Source organism: Xenopus tropicalis, chromosome 7, assembly GCF_000004195.4.
Source record: "Xenopus tropicalis strain Nigerian chromosome 7, UCB_Xtro_10.0, whole genome shotgun sequence".
NCBI lineage: Eukaryota > Metazoa > Chordata > Amphibia > Anura > Pipidae > Xenopus > Xenopus tropicalis.
The window spans coordinates 112937339-112957917 of NC_030683.2; the positions used below are offsets into that span (position 1 = coordinate 112937339).

The 20579-nt window shown below is 38.0% G+C and overlaps 2 protein-coding genes across 30 annotated transcripts in view; both read right to left on the minus strand.

Moving 5' to 3' along the window:
- Positions 1–20579, minus strand: part of pih1d1 (PIH1 domain containing 1) — a 506577-nt gene that overhangs the window by 243683 nt on the left and 242315 nt on the right. The window lies entirely within an intron of this gene.
- The window catches only part of otogl2 (otogelin-like 2), a 77204-nt gene that overhangs the window by 30775 nt on the left and 25850 nt on the right, over positions 1–20579 (minus strand). For 18 of the 28 annotated variants that reach the window (XM_031905522.1, XM_031905547.1, XM_031905521.1 and 15 more), the window contains 43 exons: positions 20377–20532; positions 19669–19950; positions 19154–19271; positions 18890–18969; positions 18576–18628; positions 17774–17876; positions 17563–17600; positions 16448–16550; positions 15916–16017; positions 15222–15262; positions 14788–14890; positions 14111–14151; positions 13900–14002; positions 13573–13607; positions 13150–13252; positions 12309–12340; positions 12061–12163; positions 11286–11314; positions 10901–11003; positions 10402–10430; positions 9928–10030; positions 9693–9721; positions 8790–8892; positions 8272–8300; positions 8012–8114; positions 7508–7536; positions 7174–7276; positions 7036–7064; positions 6533–6635; positions 6019–6047; positions 5760–5862; positions 5230–5258; positions 4896–4998; positions 4759–4787; positions 3671–3773; positions 3158–3186; positions 2898–3000; positions 2448–2476; positions 2114–2216; positions 1977–2005; positions 889–991; positions 384–412; positions 125–227 (listed from right to left, as the gene is read on the minus strand). In XM_031905522.1, the coding sequence (XP_031761382.1) occupies positions 125–227; positions 384–412; positions 889–991; positions 1977–2005; positions 2114–2216; positions 2448–2476; positions 2898–3000; positions 3158–3186; positions 3671–3773; positions 4759–4787; positions 4896–4998; positions 5230–5258; positions 5760–5862; positions 6019–6047; positions 6533–6635; positions 7036–7064; positions 7174–7276; positions 7508–7536; positions 8012–8114; positions 8272–8300; positions 8790–8892; positions 9693–9721; positions 9928–10030; positions 10402–10430; positions 10901–11003; positions 11286–11314; positions 12061–12163; positions 12309–12340; positions 13150–13252; positions 13573–13607; positions 13900–14002; positions 14111–14151; positions 14788–14890; positions 15222–15262; positions 15916–16017; positions 16448–16550; positions 17563–17600; positions 17774–17876; positions 18576–18628; positions 18890–18969; positions 19154–19271; positions 19669–19950; positions 20377–20532 (3312 nt within the window). The remainder of the gene's footprint in view (positions 1–124; positions 228–383; positions 413–888; positions 992–1976; positions 2006–2113; positions 2217–2447; positions 2477–2897; positions 3001–3157; positions 3187–3670; positions 3774–4758; positions 4788–4895; positions 4999–5229; positions 5259–5759; positions 5863–6018; positions 6048–6532; positions 6636–7035; positions 7065–7173; positions 7277–7507; positions 7537–8011; positions 8115–8271; positions 8301–8789; positions 8893–9692; positions 9722–9927; positions 10031–10401; positions 10431–10900; positions 11004–11285; positions 11315–12060; positions 12164–12308; positions 12341–13149; positions 13253–13572; positions 13608–13899; positions 14003–14110; positions 14152–14787; positions 14891–15221; positions 15263–15915; positions 16018–16447; positions 16551–17562; positions 17601–17773; positions 17877–18575; positions 18629–18889; positions 18970–19153; positions 19272–19668; positions 19951–20376; positions 20533–20579) is intronic. The other 10 variants (XM_031905539.1, XM_031905540.1, XM_031905541.1 and 7 more) reach the window with 10 other exon arrangements.

A 20579-nucleotide genomic window follows, 5' to 3' on the forward strand; every position in this document is an offset into this window, starting at 1 on the left:
TAATTATGACTTTTTTCCTCCATACTGAAATATTGTCAACAATCATAACATTTCATTGAACTGCAAATAACAATATGCCTTTATAAATTTTATAACTGAAATATTTTTCTATTTTGGAACTTACCACACACATAACGTGCACAACAGGGGTCTATTTTGGGACCTTCCATCTTAGTTTCTCCATCCGCGCATGTCACGTCTGAACATGTCACATACTGGCATGGCTCCTGCAATGAAAAGGATATAAAGTTGTATATAGTGAGTAGCCGCCATTTGCAGCTGCCTAGAAAACAGTTTAATGCATTTACTACTTGAAATGCAACATTCCATCAGACAAAAACCACAAAAACAGGTCACATTGGAAGGAAATGGTGGAAACTTACCGGTAGTTCAGTTGTAGTTGGCAGTGGAACTGTAAAAAACAAAAAATTGCAGGTAAATAAAATGTATTTACACTAAAACCACCAGAAGTTTTTTTCCTCTACTGCACAGACGCAAGTCTTAGGTCTATGATAGGGATGACTGGAAAGGCAGGGAAGATGGCCACATGGCACTGGTTAAGGGGGGGGGGATTCTTTTCATGTGTTTGATTAGAAGCCATTGATGGCCAGCAGTGCACAAAACACATTAGTTGGGGATCGTTTTACCAATGAAAGTAGTAAAAGAGTCTAGAGTTAAATGAAACAGCTCTGGGTTTAGTGTGTGAATATGGGCTTAAAACATATCTGTAGGATGACCCTACTATAATTTCTCTTTCATGTTTATTTATAAGATGGGATGAACAGTAGAAAGGAAACATGAGGCACATGCATGGAGAACAGGGTCGGTCAATTCAAGGCATCACTAAAATAAAGGTAACAACTTAAATATCTTCATGTTTGAACCTACCGCACACAAAGCGGCTGCAGCATGGATCTGCTGAAGGAGCTTCTGTCCTAGTTTCTCCAGCGGCGCAGGTCACGTCTGTACATGTCACATGACTGCATGGTTCCTACAATGAATACAATTCAATATGTAATGTTACTCTTTCACTTTTGTAGAAGTCCATAAAATACAAATGGTTATAGGTATAGTGGCAGCCAATACAATTAATGTTGTGCAATGAGGCAGTTATCCTGAATTACTCTGCTCTCTAACCTGGACTTTAATTGACTGATTTGCTAAAGCTGATTATTCTGCTGATAAACATCCTATCCAATAGTGAAACAGATGATCCAAAGGCAATTATCTCATTAGAAGTAAACTAATATTCTATTTATATTTGAACCTGTAGAGTAGAGGTTGTCATGAATCTATTATGCTAGTATAGATTGGATAAGAGGTACTGTATATACTTGAGTATAAGCCTAGTTTTTCAGCACCCGAAATGTACTGAAAAAGTCATCCTCGGCTTATACTCGAGTCGGATGCCATGGGTCCCTCTAGACTAGCACCCTCTCTCCTTTGTGTGCAAATTAGGCCGCTCGCAACCAGACCCTCCAGTGCCCTGGCCCGCTACCAAATTCATCTTTATCTACCATCCTCACCCGTCCCATTCTGCACTAGGCATGGCACTTTATATTCTATATAAACTATATACAGTTTTGAGGGATTGAGCTAAGGGGTGTAGTACTTTTAAGTTATCATTGTTGATACCATATTGTTTTTGTTGACCCTCTTCTCCATTTACAGAGCTAATTTACTATTTTTCTTTGAAACAAATATTTAAAAACATATACCCAACTGATGCCTCAATTAATGTAATTTTATTGGTATTTATTTTGATTATTGAAACTTAGCAGTAGCTGCTGCATTTCCCACCCTATAGGTTTATTCTTGAGTCAATACGTTTTTCCAGTTTTCTTAGGTAAAATTAGGTACCTCGGCTTATATTCGGATCGGCTTATGCTCGAGTATATACGGTAAGTCAATATTAGTCTAATTTTGATTAAAGTCTTTTTCAAAATTACTATTACAAATCGTTAGAGGAACCTTACCTCTGGTGTGGGTATAGTTGTTCCTGGAACTGTAAAGTAAAAGGAAAATAAGAGGCAAATTATTATTTACAATTTTCTTGCAGGATCACTTCAGCTGCTGCAGGTCATATCCAAAATGGTCTCAACTTGGAACTTACCACACGTGTAACGTGGGCAGCAGGGATCTGCTGAAGGAACTTTCATCTCAGTTTCTCCATCTGCACAAGTCACCGTTGCACATGTCACATACTTGCATAGTTCCTACAATGAAAAATTGCCATGTAATTCAAATAAAAATATATTGTGTTCATGGGACTGGGCTTGTGTGTGCACTAAATTAATGGAAAAGGGGACTAATAGAACTAGCTTTTATATTATGTCTAAAAGTCTGAGTCTAAATTTCCATGAATTTTGTGAATGTGTTTTCTTTTTATGCTTTTGGTTAGGTAAAACATAATTGTCATGTATTGTGAATGCTTGGTGGCACCTTACCGGTTGTGGGGTTGTAGATGACTCTGGAACTGTAATGAGAAAACAATTGACCTTAACATTTATTTCAGTGAAAAAAATCCATATACATTTCTACATAGTGTTTCAGGCCTGGACTGGCAATCTGTGGATTCAGGCAAATGCCAGAGGGGCTGCTGTAAGATGCCATAGACAGTCACTATTTATTGGGTTGATGGGAGGCTGTTTGGGCCTCTGTGTACTTGAAATGCCAGGGCCTATATTAACTCTCAGTTCAGACCTGTGGTGTTTGAATTTTACCATGGTGCAGTTGGTGGCAAGGTTTAGGGGACACTCAATGGACAACTTTATAATTATGTCTTTTTTCCTCCATACTGAAATATTGTCAACAATCATAACATTTCACTAAACTGCAAATAAAAATATGCCTTTATAAATCTTATAACTGAAATATTTTTCTATTTTAGAACTTACCACACACATAACGTGCACAACAGGGGTCTATTTTGGGACCTTCCATCTTAGTTTCTCCATCCGCGCATGTCACGTCTGAACATGTCACATACTGGCATGGCTCCTGCAATGAAAAGGATATAAAGTTGTATATAGTGAGTAGCCGCCATTTGCAGCTGCCTAGAAAACAGTTTAATGCATTTCCTACTTGACATGTAACATTCCATCAAGACAAAAACCACAAAAACAGGTCACATTGGAAGGAAATGGTGGAAACTTACCGGTAGTTCAGTTGTAGTTTGCAGTGGTACTGTAAAAAACAAAAAATTGCAGGTAAATAAAATGTATTTACACTAAAACCACCAGAAATCCCTAAGAGTTTGTTTCCTCTACTGCACAGACGCAAGTCTTAGGTCTATGATAGGGATGACTGCAAAGGCAGGGAAGATGGCCACATGGCGCTGGTTGAGGGCAGGGATTCCTTTCATGTGTTTGATTAGAAGCCATAGATGGCCAGCAGTGCACAAAACACATTAGTTGGGGATCGTTCTACCAATGAAAGTAGCAAAAGAGTCTAGAGTTGAATGAAAAATCTCGGGGTTTAGTGTTTGAATATGGGCTTAAAACATATCTGTAGGATGACCCTACTATAATTTCTCTTTCATGTTTATTTATAAGATGGGATGAACAGTAGAAAGGCAACATGAGGCACATGCATGGAGAACAGTGTCGGTCAATTCAAGGCATCACTAAAATAAAGGTAACAACTTAAATATCTTCATGTTTGAACCTACCGCACACAAAGCGGCTGCAGCATGGATCTGCTGAAGGAGCTTCTGTCCTAGTTTCTCCAGCGGCGCAGGTCACGTCTGTACATGTCACATGACTGCATGGTTCCTACAATGAATACAATTCAATATGTAATGTTACCCTTTCACTTTTGTAGAAGTCCATAAAATACAAATGGTTATAGGTATAGTGGCAGCCAATACAATTAATGTTGTGCAATGAGGCAGTTATCCTGAATTACTCTGCTCTCTAACCTGGACTTTAATTGACTGATGTGCTAAAGCTGATTATTCTGCTGATAAGCATCCTATCCAATAGTGAAACAGATGATCCAAAGGCAATTATCTCATTAGAAGTAAACTAATATTATATTTATATTTGAACCTGTAGAGTAGAGGTTGTCATGAATCTATTATGCTAGTATAGATTGGATAAGAGGTACTGTATATACTCGAGTATAAGCCTAGTTTTTCAGCACCCGAAATGTGCTGAAAAAGTTATCCTCGGCTTATACTCGAGTCGGATGCCATGGGTCCCTCTAGACTAGCACCCTCTCTCCTTTGTGTGCAAATTAGGCCGCTCGCAACCAGACCCTCCAGTGCCCTGGCCCACTACCAAATTCATCTTTATCTACCATCCTCACCCGTCCCATTCTGCACTAGGCATGGCACTTTATATTCTATATAAACTATATACAGTTTTGAGGGATTGAGCTAAGGGGTGTAGTACTTTTAAGTTATCATTGTTGATACCATATTGTTTTTGTTGACCCTCTTCTCCATTTACAGAGCTAATTTACTGTTTTTCTTTGAAACAAATATTTAAAAACATATACCCCACTGATGCCTCAATTAATGTAATTTTATTGGTATTTATTTTGATTATTGAAACTTAGCAGTAGCAGCTGCATTTCCCACCCTATAGGTTTATTCTTGAGTCAATACGTTTTTCCAGTTTTCTTAGGTAAAATTAGGTACCTCGGCTTATATTCGGATCGGCTTATACTCGAGTATATACGGTAAGTCAATATTAGTCTAATTTTGATTAAAGTCTTTTTCAAAATTACTATTACAAATCGTTAGAGGAACCTTACCTCTGGTGTGGGTATAGTTGTTCCTGGAACTGTAAAGTAAAAGGAAAATAAGAGGCAAATTATTATTAACAATTTTCTTGCAGGATCACTTCAGCTGCTGCAGGTCATATCCAAAATGGTCTCAACTTGGAACTTACCACACGTGTAACGTGGGCAGCAGGGATCTGCTGAAGGAACTTCCATCTGTGTTTCTCCATCCGCACAAGTCACCGTTGCACATGTCACATACTTGCATAGTTCCTACAATGAAAAATTGCCATGTAATTCAAATAAAAATGTATTGTGTTCATGGGACTGGGCTTGTGTGTGCACTAAATTAATGGAAAAGGGGACTAATAGAACTAGCTTTTATATTATGTCTAAAAGTCTGAGTCTAAATTTCCATGAATTTTGTGAATGTGTTTTCTTTTTATGCTTTTGGTTAGGTAAAACAAAATTGTCATGTATTGTGAATGCTTGGTGGCACCTTACCGGTTGTGGGGTTGTAGATGACTCTGGAACTGTAATGAGAAAACAATTGACCTTAACATTTATTTACAATAACAAGGCTGTAGAACTTTGTTTTGATAAAAATTATTCCATTTTCACATGTTTGCACCATTGTTGTTACTATATTTCAGTGAAAAAAATCCATATACATTTCTACATAGTGTTTCAGGCCCGGACTGGCAATCTGTGGATTCAGGCAAATGCCAGAGGGGCTGCTGTAAGATGCCATAGACAGTCACTATTTATTGGGTTGATGGGGGCTGTTTGGGCCTCTGTGTACTTGAAATGCCACGGCCTATATTAACTCTCAGTTCAGACCTGTGGTGTTTGAATTTTACCATGGTGCAGTTGGTGGCAAGGTTTAGGGGATACTCAATGGACAACTTTATAATTATGTCTTTTTTCCTCCATACCGAAATATTGTCAACAATCATAACATTTCATTGAACTGCAAATAACAATATGCCTTTATAAATTTTATAACTGAAATATTTTTCTATTTTAGAACTTACCACACACATAACGTGCACAACAGGGGTCTATTTTGGGACCTTCCATCTTAGTTTCTCCATCCGCGCATGTCACGTCTGAACATGTCACATACTGGCATGGCTCCTGCAATGAAAAGGATATAAAGTTGTATATAGTGAGTAGCCGCCATTTGCAGCTGCCTAGAAAACAGTTTAATGCATTTACTACTTGACATGCAACATTCCATCAGACAAAAACCACAAAAACAGGTCACATTGGAAGGAAATGGTGGAAACTTACCGGTAGTTCAGTTGTAGTTTGCAGTGGTACTGTAAAAAACAAAAAATTGCAGGTAAATAAAATGTATTTACACTAAAACCACCAGAAATCCCTAAGAGTTTTTTTCCTCTACTGCACAGACGCAAGTCTTAGGTCTATGATAGGGATGACTGGGAAAGGCAGGGAAGATGGCCACATGGCGCTGGTTGAGGGCAGGGATTCCTTTCATGTGTTTGATTAGAAGCCATAGATGGCCAGCAGTGCACAAAACACATTAGTTGGGGATCGTTTTACCAATGAAAGTAGCAAAAGAGTCTAGAGTTGAATGAAAAATCTCGGGGTTTAGTGTTTGAATATGGGCTTAAAACATATCTGTAGGATGACCCTACTATAATTTCTCTTTCATGTTTATTTATAAGATGGGATGAACAGTAGAAAGGAAACATGAGGCACATGCATGGAGAACAGGGTCGGTCAATTCAAGGCATCACTAAAATAAAGGTAACAACTTAAATATCTTCATGTTTGAACCTACCGCACACAAAGCGGCTGCAGCACGGATCTGCTGAAGGAGCTTCTGTCCTAGTTTCTCCAGCGGCGCAGGTCACGTCTGTACATGTCACATGACTGCATGGTTCCTACAATGAATACAATTCAATGTGTAATATTACTCTTTTCACTTTTGTGGAAGTCCATAAAATACAAATGGTTATAGTGGCAGCCAATACAATTAATGCTGTGCAATGAGGCAGTTATCCTGACTTACTCTGCTCTCTATCCTGGACTTTATTTGACTGATGTGCTAAAGCTGATTATTCTGCTGATAAACATCCTATCCAATAGTGAAACAGATGATCCAAAGGCAATTATCTCATTAGAAGTAAACTAATATTATATTTATATTTGACCCTGTAGAGTAGAGGTTGTCATGAATCTATTGTGCTAGTATAGATTGGATAAGAGGTAAGTGAATATCAGTCTAATTTTGATTAAAGTCTATTTCAAAATTACTATTACAAATCGTTAGAGGAGCCTTACCTCTGGTGTGGGTATAGTTGTTCCTGGAACTGTAAAGTAAAAGGAAAATAAGAGGCAAATTATTATTAACAATTTTCTTGCAGGATCACTTTAGCTGCTGCAGGTCATATCCAAAAATGGTCTCAACTTGGAACTTACCACACGTGTAACGTGGGCAGCAGGGATCTGCTGAAGGAACTTCCATCTGTGTTTCTCCATCCGCACAAGTCACCGTTGCACATGTCACATACTTGCATAGTTCCTACAATGAAAAATTGCCATGTAATTCAAATAAAAATATATTGTGTTCATGGGACTGGGCTTGTGTGTGCACTAAATTAATGGAAAAGGGGACTAATAGTACTATCTTTTATATTATGTCTAAAAGTCTGAGTCTAAATTTCCCTGAATTTTGTGAATGTGTTTTCTTTTTATGCTTTTGGTTAGGTAAAACATAATTGTCATGTATTGTGAATGCTTGGTGGCACCTTACCGGTTGTGGGGTTGTAGATGACTCTGGAACTGTAATGAGAAAACAATTGACCTTAACATTTATTTACAATAACAAGGCTGTAGAACTTTGTTTTGATAAAAATCATTCCATTTTCTCATGTTTGCACCATTGTTGTTACTATATTTCAGTGAAAAAAATCCATATACATTTCTATATTGTATTTCAGGCCTGGACTGGCAATCTGTGGATTCAGGCAAATGCCAGAGGGGCTGCTGTAAGATGCCGTAGGCAGTCACTGGTGGGGGGGGGAGGCTGTTTGAGCCTCTGGGTACTTGAAATGCCAGGGCCTATATTAACTCTCAGTTCAGACCTGCAGTGTTTGAATTTTACCATGGTGCAGCTGGTGGCAGTGTTTAGGGGACACTCAATGGACAACTTTATAATTATGTCTTTTTCTCTCTTGTCAACAATCATAACATTTCATTGAACTGCAAATAACAATATGCCTAAATAACTGAACTATATCTCTATTTTGGAACTTACCACACACATAACGGTCGCAGCAGGGGTCTATTTTGGGACCTTCCATCTTAGTTTCTCCATCCGCGCATGTCACGTCTGGACATGTCACATACTGGCATGGCTCCTGCAATGAAAAGGATATAAAGTTATATATAGTGAGTAGCCGCCATTTGCAGCTGCCTAGAAAACAGTTTAATGCATTTACTACTTGACATGTAACATTCCATCAAGACAAAAACCACAAAAACAGGTCACATTGGAAGGAAATAGTGGAAACTTACCGGTAGTTTAGTTGTAGTTGGCAGTGGAACTGTAAAAAACAAACAATTGTGGGTGAACAAAATGTGTTTACACTAAAACCACCAGAAATCCCCAAGACTTTTTTTTTTACTCTACTGCACAGACGCAAGTCTTAGGTCTATGATAGGGATGACTGGGAAAGGCAGGTAAGATGGCCACATGGCACTGGTTGAGGGCAGGGATTCCTTTCATGTATTTGATTAGAAGCCATAGATGGCCAGCAGTGCACAAAACACATTAGTTGGGGATCGTTCTACCAAACGAAACTAGTAAAAGAGTCTAGAGCTGAATGAAAAAGCTCGGGGTTTAGTGTTTGAATATGGGCTTAAAACATATCTGTAGGATGACCCTACTATAATTTCTCTTTCATGTTTATTTATAAGATGGGATGAACAGTAGAAAGGAAACATGAGGCACATGCATGGAGAACAGGGTCGGTCAATCCAGCACATCACTGAATTAAAGGTAAGAACTTAAATATCTTCATGTTTAAACCTACCGCACACAAAGCGGCTGCAGCACGGATCTGCTGAAGGAGCTTCTGTCCTAGTTTCTCCAGCGGCGCAGGTCACGTCTGTACATGTCACATGACTGCATGGTTCCTACAATGAATACAATTCAATATGTAATGTTACCCTTTCACTTTTGTGGAAGACCATAAAATACAAATTGTTATAGGTATTTTTGTAACTCATTACAGAAGTGGCAGCCAATACAATTAATGCTGTGCAATGAGGCAGTTATCCTGACTTACTCTGCTCTCTAACCCGGAATTTATTTGACTGGTGTGTTAAAGTTGATAATTCTGCTGATAAAAATCCTACTTATTCAATTGTCTAACAGATATTTCAAAGGCAATTTGTCAAGAATCTACTGTGGGAGTATACATACACTTTGGGGCTGATTTACTAACCCACGAATCCGACCCGAATTGGAAAAGTTCCGACTTGAAAACGAACATTTTGCGACTTTTTCGTATTTGTTGCGATTTTTTCGGCTTCTTTACAATTTTTCGTTACCAATACGATTTTTGCGTAAAAACGTGAGTTTTTCGTAGCCAAAAGAAAATCGCAAAAAATATGAAAAAAACGCAAAATACCGATCATTACGAAAAAAACGCAATCGGACTCATTTCGACCCGTTCGTGGGTTAGTAAATGTGCCCCCTAATGTATGCACTTTATAAGCAGTGAATAAATATTAGTCTAATCAACACATATACAAAGAATTTGCTTCTCTACTCCATCAAAATGCTAAATGTGACTAATAGAATTTGTCTTTAACTGATGGATGTTTTAAAGTGAACCTTTATTAAGTATAATCATATGTAATCTACTGTAGCCTTCTGAAAAAGTGAAACTTTCAAAATTTCTACAAATATCAAATTGTTGGTGGAACCTTACCTCTGGTGTCGGTATAGTTGTTCCTGGAACTGTAAAGTCAGAGAAAAATAAAAATTAATATTCTTCATTCTCATACAGTAAGTCCCTGCCACATTTGATCTTACAATCCTTATTAAACTAAGGATAGATCTACAAGGTGAGATCCACAAGAGGCAAATTATTATTAACAATTTTCTTGCAGGATCACTTCAGCTGCTCCAGGTCATATCCAAAATGGTCTCAACTTGGAACTTACCACAAGTGTAACGTGGGCAGCAGGGATCTGGTGAAGGAACTTCCATCTCAGTTTCCCCATCCGCACAAGTCACCGTTGCACATGTCACATACTTGCATAGTTCCTATAATGAAAAATTACAATGTTGTCTTCAAATAAAACTATATTGAGTTCATGGGACTGGGCTTGTGTGTGCACTAAATTAATGGAAAAGGGGACTAATAGAACTAGCTTTTATATTATGTCTAAAAGTCTGAGTCTAAATTTCCATGAATTTTGTGAATATTATTATTATTATTATTTATATAGCGCCATCAATTTACGCAGCACTTTACAGATTAGAGGGGTACAAAAGACAGAACAGTTAACATGTACATATAAACAATTCACAAAAATGGTTTGCAGTTACATAGGATGAGGATGTGTTTTGCTTTTATGCTTTTGGTTAGGTAAAACATAATTGTCATGTATTGTGAATGCTTGGTGGCACCTTACCGGTTGTGGGGTTGTAGATGACGCTGGAACTGTAATGAGAAGACAATTGACTTTAACATTTATTTACAATAACAAGGCTGATACAAATTATTCTATTTTCTCATGTTTATACCATTGTTGTTACTATATTTCAGTGAAAAAATCCATATACATTTCTATATGGTGTCTCAGGCCCAGACTGGCAATCTGTACATTCTGGCTGCTGTAAGATGCCATAGACAGTCACTATTTATTGGGCTGGTAGGGGGCTGTTTGGGCCTCTGTGTACTTAAAATGTCAGGGCTTATATGAAATCTCAGTTCAGACCTGAATTTTACCATAGTGCAGTTGGTGGCAAGGTTTAGGGGACACCCAATGGGCAACTTTATATTTATGTCTTTTTCCCTCCATACTGACATATTGAAATATTGTCAACAATCATAACATTTTATTGAACTGCCAATAATAATATGCCTTTATAAATCTTATAACTGAAATATATTTCTATTTTAGAACTTACCACACACAAAGCGTGCACAACAGGGGTCTATTTGGGGACCTTCCATCTTAGTTTCTCCATCTGCACATGTCACATCTTCACATGTCACATGCTGGCATGGCTCCTGCAATGAAAAGTATAAAAAGTTATATAGAAGTTTATTTTGCAGCAAAACTACACACTCGCATTTATTTTCGAATTCAGCTTGAATTCAAGTTGAAATAAAATGTGAACGTTTGAATAAAAATATTCAGCAGCTTATCTTTAAATTCAACTTTTTGGAAATAAACTCTACAGGTCCATGAAAAATAAATTGTAGAATGTGAATTTTGTCAGATTGAGTTTTTTTGGCATGGTTTTATGCGTCTGGCTCAGGTCACATTAGATGGAGATGGTGGCAGCTTACCGGCAGTGGAGTTGTGCTTGGCAGTGGAGCTGTAAAAAGAAAAAAAATGAAGGGTAAATAAAATGAATTTACAATAACAGCATCAGAACCTTTTACACGCTACTGTCCATGTAATTAAAGTTATATGTGTATTTCCCACATTATATTTGTTGTTCGCCCAACACAAGAAAAGCTCTTACAGACTTATGAGCATCCTTAATTAAAGGAGAAGGAAAGTCATTTTGGCATTTTACTGCCAATAGATTCGCCACATTAGTGCCACCTAGAACACTATATTTATTCTGCAGAAAGCATTACCATACCTAAGTAATCAACCCTAGAAGCTTTCTCTGTTTGTTTAAGATTGCAGCTGCCATTTTAAGTAAGGGAGGGGGGTGGGAGTTCTTAGAAATATTGTGGGAGGGAGGAGCAGGAGAGAGCTGTGCAGACTCTGGCTCTAGGAATGAAGGATTTTTCCGAGAGAAGAAGTCTGATACCCAAGAACATGTTTACACAAAAGGAGACAAGAAATCCTGTGTTTCTTTTGATAGAGGACTCTGTAAGTCCTGTAAGTGCTTATGGCTGTATAAAGCTTACTTAGTTTTTACCTTCCCTTCTCCTGTAAGAGCATTAACCCTGGGTAGAGAAGAACTGTCAACTGTAACCATCACTTTCATGTTTAATCATAAGATGGAATGAACAGTAGGAGTAGACACATGAGGCGCTTGCATGGGGATCACTGCCATTCATTTAAGGCATCGCTTAATTAAAGGTAAAAGCCTATTTTTAAACTTACCACACACATAACGTGCACAGCAGGGATCTGCGGAAGGAACTTCTGTCTTAATTTCTCCAACTGCACATGTCACATCTGAACAAGTCACATGACGGCAGGGCTCCTGCAACGAAAACAATTGAATATGTTATTTTTTTTTTGCCATTCTAAAAGTCCATAGAATACAGTGGTATTGCAAGACTTGCCACATCTCAGTAAGTGAAGCCCTCAGGGTTTCCAGACATTGCAAACTATTGGTGGAACCTTACCTCTGGTGTAGGTGCAACAGTTGTTTCTGGAACTGTAAAGTAAGAGAAATATAAAAGCCAAGTTATTATTATTCACAGCATTTATGATATGTTTTATGATAAGCTAATGTCAGTACAGGTATGGGATCCCTTATCTGGAAACCCATTATTCAGAAAGCTCCGAATTACAGAAAGCCTGTCTCCCATAGACTCCATTTTAATCAATAATTCAGAATTTTAAAACTGATTCCCTTTTCTCTGTAATAATAAAACAGTACCTGTACTTGATCCCAACTAAGATATAATTACCCCTTATTGGGGGCATAACAGCCCTATTGGGTTTATTTCATGGTTAAATGATTCCCTTTTCTCTGTAATAATAAAAGAGTACCTGTACTTGATCCCAACTAAGATATAATTACCCCTTATTGGGGCAGAACAGCCCTACTGGGTTTATTTAATGGTTAAATGATTCCCTTTTCTCTGTAATAATAAAACAGTACCTGTACTTGATCCCAACTAAGATATAATTACCCCTTATTGGGGCAGAACAGCCCTACTGGGTTTATTTAATGGTTAAATGATTCCCTTTTCTCTGTAATAATAAAACAGTACCTGTACTTGATCCCAACTAAGATATAATTACCCCTTATTGGGGGCAGAACAGCCCTATTGGGTTTATTTAATGGTTAAATGATTTTTTAGTAGACTTAAGGTATGGAGATCCAAATTACGGAAAGACCCCTTATCTGGAATACACTTGGTCCCGAGCATTCTGGATAATGGGTCCCATACCTGTTTTTGTAGGATCACTTCATGTGGGGCAGGTTGTATTCAGATAGCAACTCAAGTTAGAACTTACCACACGTGTAACGTGGGCAGCAGGGATCTGCTGAAGGAACTTCCATCTCAGTTTCTCCATCTGCACAAGTCACTGTTGAACATGTCACATACTTGCATAGTTCCTATAATGAAAAAAATGATGTGATAAGTCTTTAAATATATTGTGTCCATAGTATTAGGATATTAAAATACATTACACCTATTCAAAATGCTAACAGTTCCAGCAGGCCACATCTATATTTAATAGAACTAATGCAATTAGACACCAGCATACATAAACTCATTATCCCAACAAAACAAATGAAGTTATTGTATTTGCTGCCATAAACTGTGCATAAAAACAGTTTCACTAGCAGTTACCAAAATATCTATAAGTTTCTCTGCTGCTACTGAACAAGTGTTTGGGGGACTAAATTTATGGGAGAGATTGGTAGAATCTTACCGGAGTTGTAGCTAAGGTTGTAGTTGGCTCTTGATCTGTGACAAAGAGATAACAAATAGAAAGTCAATGACACAAACACAGAATTATTTGACAGAACCATTTATAACAGTGCAGATATGTCTATAGGAATTAGATGAACCATAAAAAGCAACCGAACATAACCAAGTTCTAGCTTCAACCAGAGGAGACTTGCATTTCTATCTAGCACATTTATTTTGAAGGCAATTGGTAACTGGAATCTGAATGAACTTCCTATCAAAAGAGCTTGAAGACCTTCCTGAAGGGTTGGAAAGGTAATAGTTCAAACATTTATATACAAAAACTTACAACACTTATATCTTGGACAGCAAGGATCTGCTGAAGGAACCTCTGTCTTTGTTTCTCCCACAGAGCAGGTCACCACTTGACATTTCACCTTTGTGCATGATTCCTGTTATGAAAAGGTAAAACCATTGATATAGGTTTGCAGGTGTTATTAACAGTACTAATAATAGTCATATTTGAAAGCTATCTTTGGCCTTCATCATATGGTCCTTACCGGTGTTGTAGGTTTAATTGGAGTTGGGGTTGTTGATGAAACTGTGAACAAAGAACAGTGATTTTTAAAATGTAAACATAATAACGCCTTGTACAGAAGAAGCACCTAGCTAAAAGAATTCACAGTGGGTCTGCAGGTCACTTCAGCTGTGGGAAATGGTAAGGGTCCCCCAATGGGAGCAGTAATAGCAACTTTACCAATTAGTTATATTTCCTACACTGAGTGGAAGTTGCTGATATCAACAGAGTTCTCCATAATTGTCTGTCCCAGTAGGGCACAGGAGTAGATGTAGCCCCTACCCCCCCCCCCCCAGCTATGATCCAGAAAAAAAAGTATCAATACAGAGGTCCATCATTAGATGAAATGAGATAGAGCTTTTCCAAGAGGAGTGTAGGCTGAATGAGTACACAGTTCCTTCTGGAAGGGCTATAGGCACCCTTACAGACTACATTTTTTATTAGGCAGGGCCCTGTTTACCCCATTTATCTGCTATAGGTGGTTTTTGTATGTCAATATATATGTTCAGTGCATACATCACTATATTGTACAGTGCTGTGAAATTTGTTGGTGCTTTATTAATTTATGTTATAATAAAGGGAAATTTGGTTGGCTGCCTTTATGTGCCTTCTTCTGAATGAACAGGAAGAGAACAGGAAATACATTACTTTAGATCTTACCACACACATAGCGGGAACAGCATGGATCAGTTGAGACAATGGCCACCTTATCTTCACCCTCTGCACATGTCACTATTTCACATGTCACACCCTTACATTGCCCCTGTAATTAAGAGAATTCATTGATGCCTTAAAATGTGTAATATCTGCTTACCGTTGAGATTGCAGTTTGATATTGGCTTTTTGACTATTACTAACATTTTTATATTGACCATATCTATAATATATATATATAATAGTCAACATCAAGTTGACCGACGTGACACTGCAGCTTAGTGGATGTCCATAACTAATACAGTATATGGTGTATTGCTGATATCCACCAACCATCATAATAAAATGGTCTATTCAATAAACAAGTGTAATCTTCTCCATCTCTTGGATCAAGCAGGAATTGGCATAAACCCTAGTATGAGGTTTTGATAATTTCTTACCGGAGTTGTTGTCCTTGGTGCAGGTGTAGTTGTCTCTGGAACTGTAAGTGAAAACAAAAACAGTCAAGCAATCAATCATGCAATTCCCTGGAATAACATAAACGCAAATACAGAGGAACTAGGTCTTTTTATAGTGAATGTCCTAAACAGAGGGCAATAGAGTTTTCCTTCTGTTACATAGTTACATAGTTAAGTTGGATTGGAAAAGTCCATCAAGTTCAACTCCTCCAAATAAACCCCCAGTGCACATATACACACACTTATACTGACCTATCTATACACTCACATATTGGTATCACAATAGCCTTGGATACTGTGCTTGTTCAAGGACTCATCCAATCCCCTCTTATAGGCATTAACAGAATCCGCCATCACAACATATTTCCTGATTATATTTTAGCATTTTAATTAATATTGTTGTAATCTCTCTTGCTGAAAAACCATACAATGACTTTGTTCTCAAAATCCATATCTGGCACAAAATTTGCTTTTGGTGTTAAAGAAGCCACTGCAAAATGTGGCCAATGCCTTTTTCAAAGTGAGAGCACAAGTGCAGGTCTGAAACAGGGCCTGTCAGGCTTATCATCGTACAGATGAATGATCTACCTCTGGATATATGTATGTCTGTCTGATCAATCAGCCTGTAAGGACATAGTGCCTACCTTGCTGCCTTATTAATAACATGGGTACTTACGGCATTCATATTTGGCACAACACTGAGAAGTTGGGTCGAAATTTTCTATGGGTGGTCTTCCATTGCTACAAACAGGGGGAGGGCTGCATGTAGTCAGGCACTCTGTAAGTAGATGCAGAACCAAGACATGATTAAATACTGTGAACTAGAGAAGTTGTTAATCTGCAGATACCAAACAAAAAGAGGTTCATCTATTCTATTTTGTAAATATATAAGCAAAATGCTCAGTGCATGCATATTTTCTACACAAATCCCAAGTTAGAAATGGTGGTTATAGTAGGAGGGTGGAAAGGACTATTAAGACCAACCTGTACCCACAAGCAGTCTGTGGACATCCCACAAAAGCTGGTTATTATAAAGAAACAATTAAAACAAGTAATAGTTATTTCATAAATGACTAATGTTCTATTTCTAATAAACTAAGACATCTCCTGCAAAAGGTGGCAGTTGTTGACGGCTCAGGGCAAAAGCCACATCTGCCCTAAATCTGCTACATGATTGGTGTAATTAAATACATTATTGTAATACTTACGACAAGTGTATTTTGGGCAGCAAGGGTCTGTAGATGTAACTTGTACAAGCTGTTGTTCTGTATTGCACTTTGGAACGTTACATGTTACACCTCTACATGGATTCTGTGAAAGGGCACAGATAACAGTGTTATACAAAGTCCAGCACCTTATATTGTACGATAATATTTGTTTAGTTCCATCCTCTATTCCCGAGCAAGAGAAGACAATAAGCATATTCCTATTCATGCATGATAAAAAGAAATAACTGGAAGACAATACACATAACAAATCATGGATGGAATGGGTGCTTAGGGCTACATCCATCAAAAAAGTCATGTTTACATGTTGGAGTATATTTTTATGTAAAGGTGTTGGCTAAATGATCGGAGCTTTAACTGGCCACCAAACCAGACTGACATGACTTGTTCTGTGGTCCTTGTTATACCAAGTAGCAATAGTGTTATATAGTGCAGTTGTGTGGGGGATCACTGGATGGTCTATATCAGCGATCCCAACCAGTGGCTTGTGAGAAATATGTTGCTCACCACCCAATTGGATGTTGCTCCCGGTGCCCATTTTTAAATTTCTGGCTTGGAGGCAAGTTTTGGAAGCATAGAAATAGATTTACTCCAAGCAGATCCTCCTGCAGGCCAGCAGTCCACATGGGGCTACCAAATAGCCAATCACAGCCCTTATGTGGCATTCTCAAGGACATTTTTTTAATGCTTGTGTGACTCACCAATACTTTTTGCTCACAAGTTAAACAAGGGTGGAATCCTTGATCTATATTACAGGTATGGGACCTATTATCCAGAATGCTCTGGGATTTTCCAGATAAGGGGTCTATTCACTAAAAAATTAATTAATAACCATTAAATAAACCCAATAGGATTGTTTTGCCTCCAATAACAATTAATTATATTTTAGTTGGGATCAAGAACAAGGTACTGTTTTATTATTACAGGGAAAAAGGAAACCATTTTTAAAAATTATAATTATTTGCTTAAAATGGATTCTACGGAAGATGGCCTTTTCGTAATTCAGAACTTTCTGGATAACGGGTTTCTGGATAACAGATCTCATACCTGTATAAACAATATGTGATAAAGACTTTAATACTACTGAAGATCCTTACCGGTGATGTTGGTGGTGATGGGGTAGTAGGAATGACCTCTGAAAAAACATATACAATAATAAGTCCAATATAGAATATAAATAACACCACACAATAGTAATTGTTTCTAGTAAATTGTAATACAAAATAGCTATCAAAGGGGGCTAATATCTACATATCTGTGCAGAGACTGACCAACCTAACCTAAACATATATATGAGCCATTACTTACCGCATTTATAACGTGGGCAGCAGGGATCTGTTGTCGCAATTTCCACTCTTTTTTCTCCAACCTTGCAATTCATTTCTACACAAGTCACACCGGTGCACGGTTTCTGTAATGTATACACACAATATCAGTTTTGGCCAAATAGACTGTATCTACAGCATCTTAATATATTAAAGTATTAATACAGAACATCTGGGCAATATCTGACCAGGGAGATATCTGACTGGCCATTGTATGTACAAAATCCACTGGGCAGTTTGGACAAGCCTGGTTCAGACTTAGGGGCTGATTTACTAACCCACGAATCCGACCCGAATTGGAAAAGTTCCGACTTGAAAACGAACATTTTGCGACTTTTTCGTATGTTTTGCGATTTTTTCGGATTCTGTACGAATTTTTCGTTACCAATACGATTTTTGCGTAAAAACGCGAGTTTTTCGTATCCATTACGAAAGTTGCGTAAAAAGTTGCGCATTTTTCGTAGCGTTAAAACTTTAAAAGTTAAAAGTTTTAACGCTACGAAAAATGCGCAACTTTTTACGCAACTTTCGTAATGGATAGGAAAACTCGCGTTTTTACGCAAAAATCGTATTGGTAACGAAAAATTCGTAAAGAATCCGAAAAAATCGCAAAACATACGAAAAAATCGCAAAATACCGATCATTACGAAAAAAACGCAATCGGACTCCATTCGACCCGTTCGTGGGTAAGTAAATCAGCCCCTTAGTGTTAATCCCACCATAATTAACTGCTCTATTCAAGTGTGATGGATTTGTAGAAGTCCATAATTCAGTAAGATAATTACCTGAGTTGGTGTTGGTGGCACTGGTGTTGGTGGTACTGTAGGAGTTGGTACGCCTGGAATCAGATCACTAGGATTAGTGGCCAGATCTCATTTTTTAACAATGGGATACAATTTATATAACAAAACAAGTTGACAGGTCATTTAAAGTGACTTGTCTAAGTGCATAATATATATCTTCTCAGGGTGATGGAAAAGGGGGTTCTTTTTAAGTCAGGCTTTCAACAAAGAGGTAAGTGATGTGCAAGAAACTTGCCTTACAATGAGGTTAAAATGTTTTATTTGAGTGCTGCAAGAGCTGAATAATAGGAACTTACAGTCATCTTTATTCACACAACGATGGGTAACTTCATCAAACACCATTCCTGGGGCACAAATAGGGTAGCAACCCTCCACTCTATAAATAAAAAAAGCCAACAAAAAATTAGATAATCTGCATAGAACATTCCTTCTCTACATCAGCCTTCTTCAGTCTGTGGCTTTCCAAATCTTGCCAAACCACAACTCCCAAAAAATGTTCAATGGAGTCCTGAGGGATCAGTCTGCTTATGAGAAGTGGAGCAATTATTAATGCTACTTACGGAAGAGTTAGGGTGCACTGCGTTGCCTGAGGATCTTGGCATGTTGGGATGCAAGGAGGGCCACAGGATCTGTACTTCCAGGTGCAGATAGAGAATGATGGTAATCCAAAGTTTTCCTCTGGAGAGACAAGAGCATGAAGGTTACAAAACAGTGGTCATCTAAATATGTGTTATATATGGGGCTCAACCTGTTTAAAAACATTGGCTAAAGGAACAGTTAAATGGGATCAGTAGCGATCAAATGCACTTTTCTAAATGATTGATCATAATAATTCTGATTTAATTACCTGACTAACTAAATTGCAATGATTACTTAAATCTAACAGGTTGTGGTATATTTAGGTAAGTATGTTTATCTTCTTGTAGTTTTTATGATATTTATGTTTGTATCAGTGAGTTTCAACACTTTTTTTTCTGCTGCAAACAACTGACTCATGCTGTTGGTCTTGTTTATTAGAAGGAACAATTAGACCATTGTACATGATTCCGTGCCTTCATTTCTCCCATGCACCCACCTGTAAGCTTGAAATTCATTGCCAGCATGTTAGCAGATTTTACCCTGGTCATCACCAGATTATCATTATTGCTGTCAAAAGAGAGATATTGGCCCCTGGAGGAATAGGATTCAAGGGTGCTGTAGCCATTGATCCAGCGACCTTCTCTCAGGATAAAAGTGGCCTGTGTACGAAAGCTGGCACTTGGCTGCCACTTCTTTAAGCCTAGGGTGCCATCTGCATTCTGAACGATGAAGAAGTTGCGGTGCAGAGCAGATTCCAAGGAGATTAACTTTCTGCCATCTATAAATGGATAAAGAAGTGTAAACCATAAGCTGCTGAATTCAAAGAATATTTGCCATGTCAGTGTTATTTCTACTGTTAATTCATAATCTGGTGGGATAATGTCAGATGCAGTGTTTTGCAACTGTAGTCATTAGGTGGTCAAAACCCTCCTCTACAGCTGTTGCTACTTTCCAAATTACAGATAGCCACTTGATCAGGATTGGATAGGATGATGTCCTTATTGAGGAAAACCAGTTTATAAAAGACTAAAGTCAAGATGGAGTTAGACTATGGGCATTGAATTCATCAGTGCAAGGCAGGCTAAGAGAATCTCTGACAAGAAATAGATAATTAAAGTAAAAACCTTTGGACCATTTAGTGGGAATACTATGTGTTTTGGAGGTCCTTGATGCAACCAAGTTATTAGGCAGATTAACAACTTACACTGTGGGTCCTTGTAGAGACTTGGGGTGACCATGAAGCTGACTTTGACATTTCCTGGTGTATCCTTAGGGGTCAGTGACACAGACTGGGTGTCATAATCTGCCATCAAGGTCTGACCATTGACCATGACTAAGCGATATGGTCCATCTCCAGCATCTAAGAGAACAAAGAGATAGTAGTAACCATAACCTGGTCCAAACCAA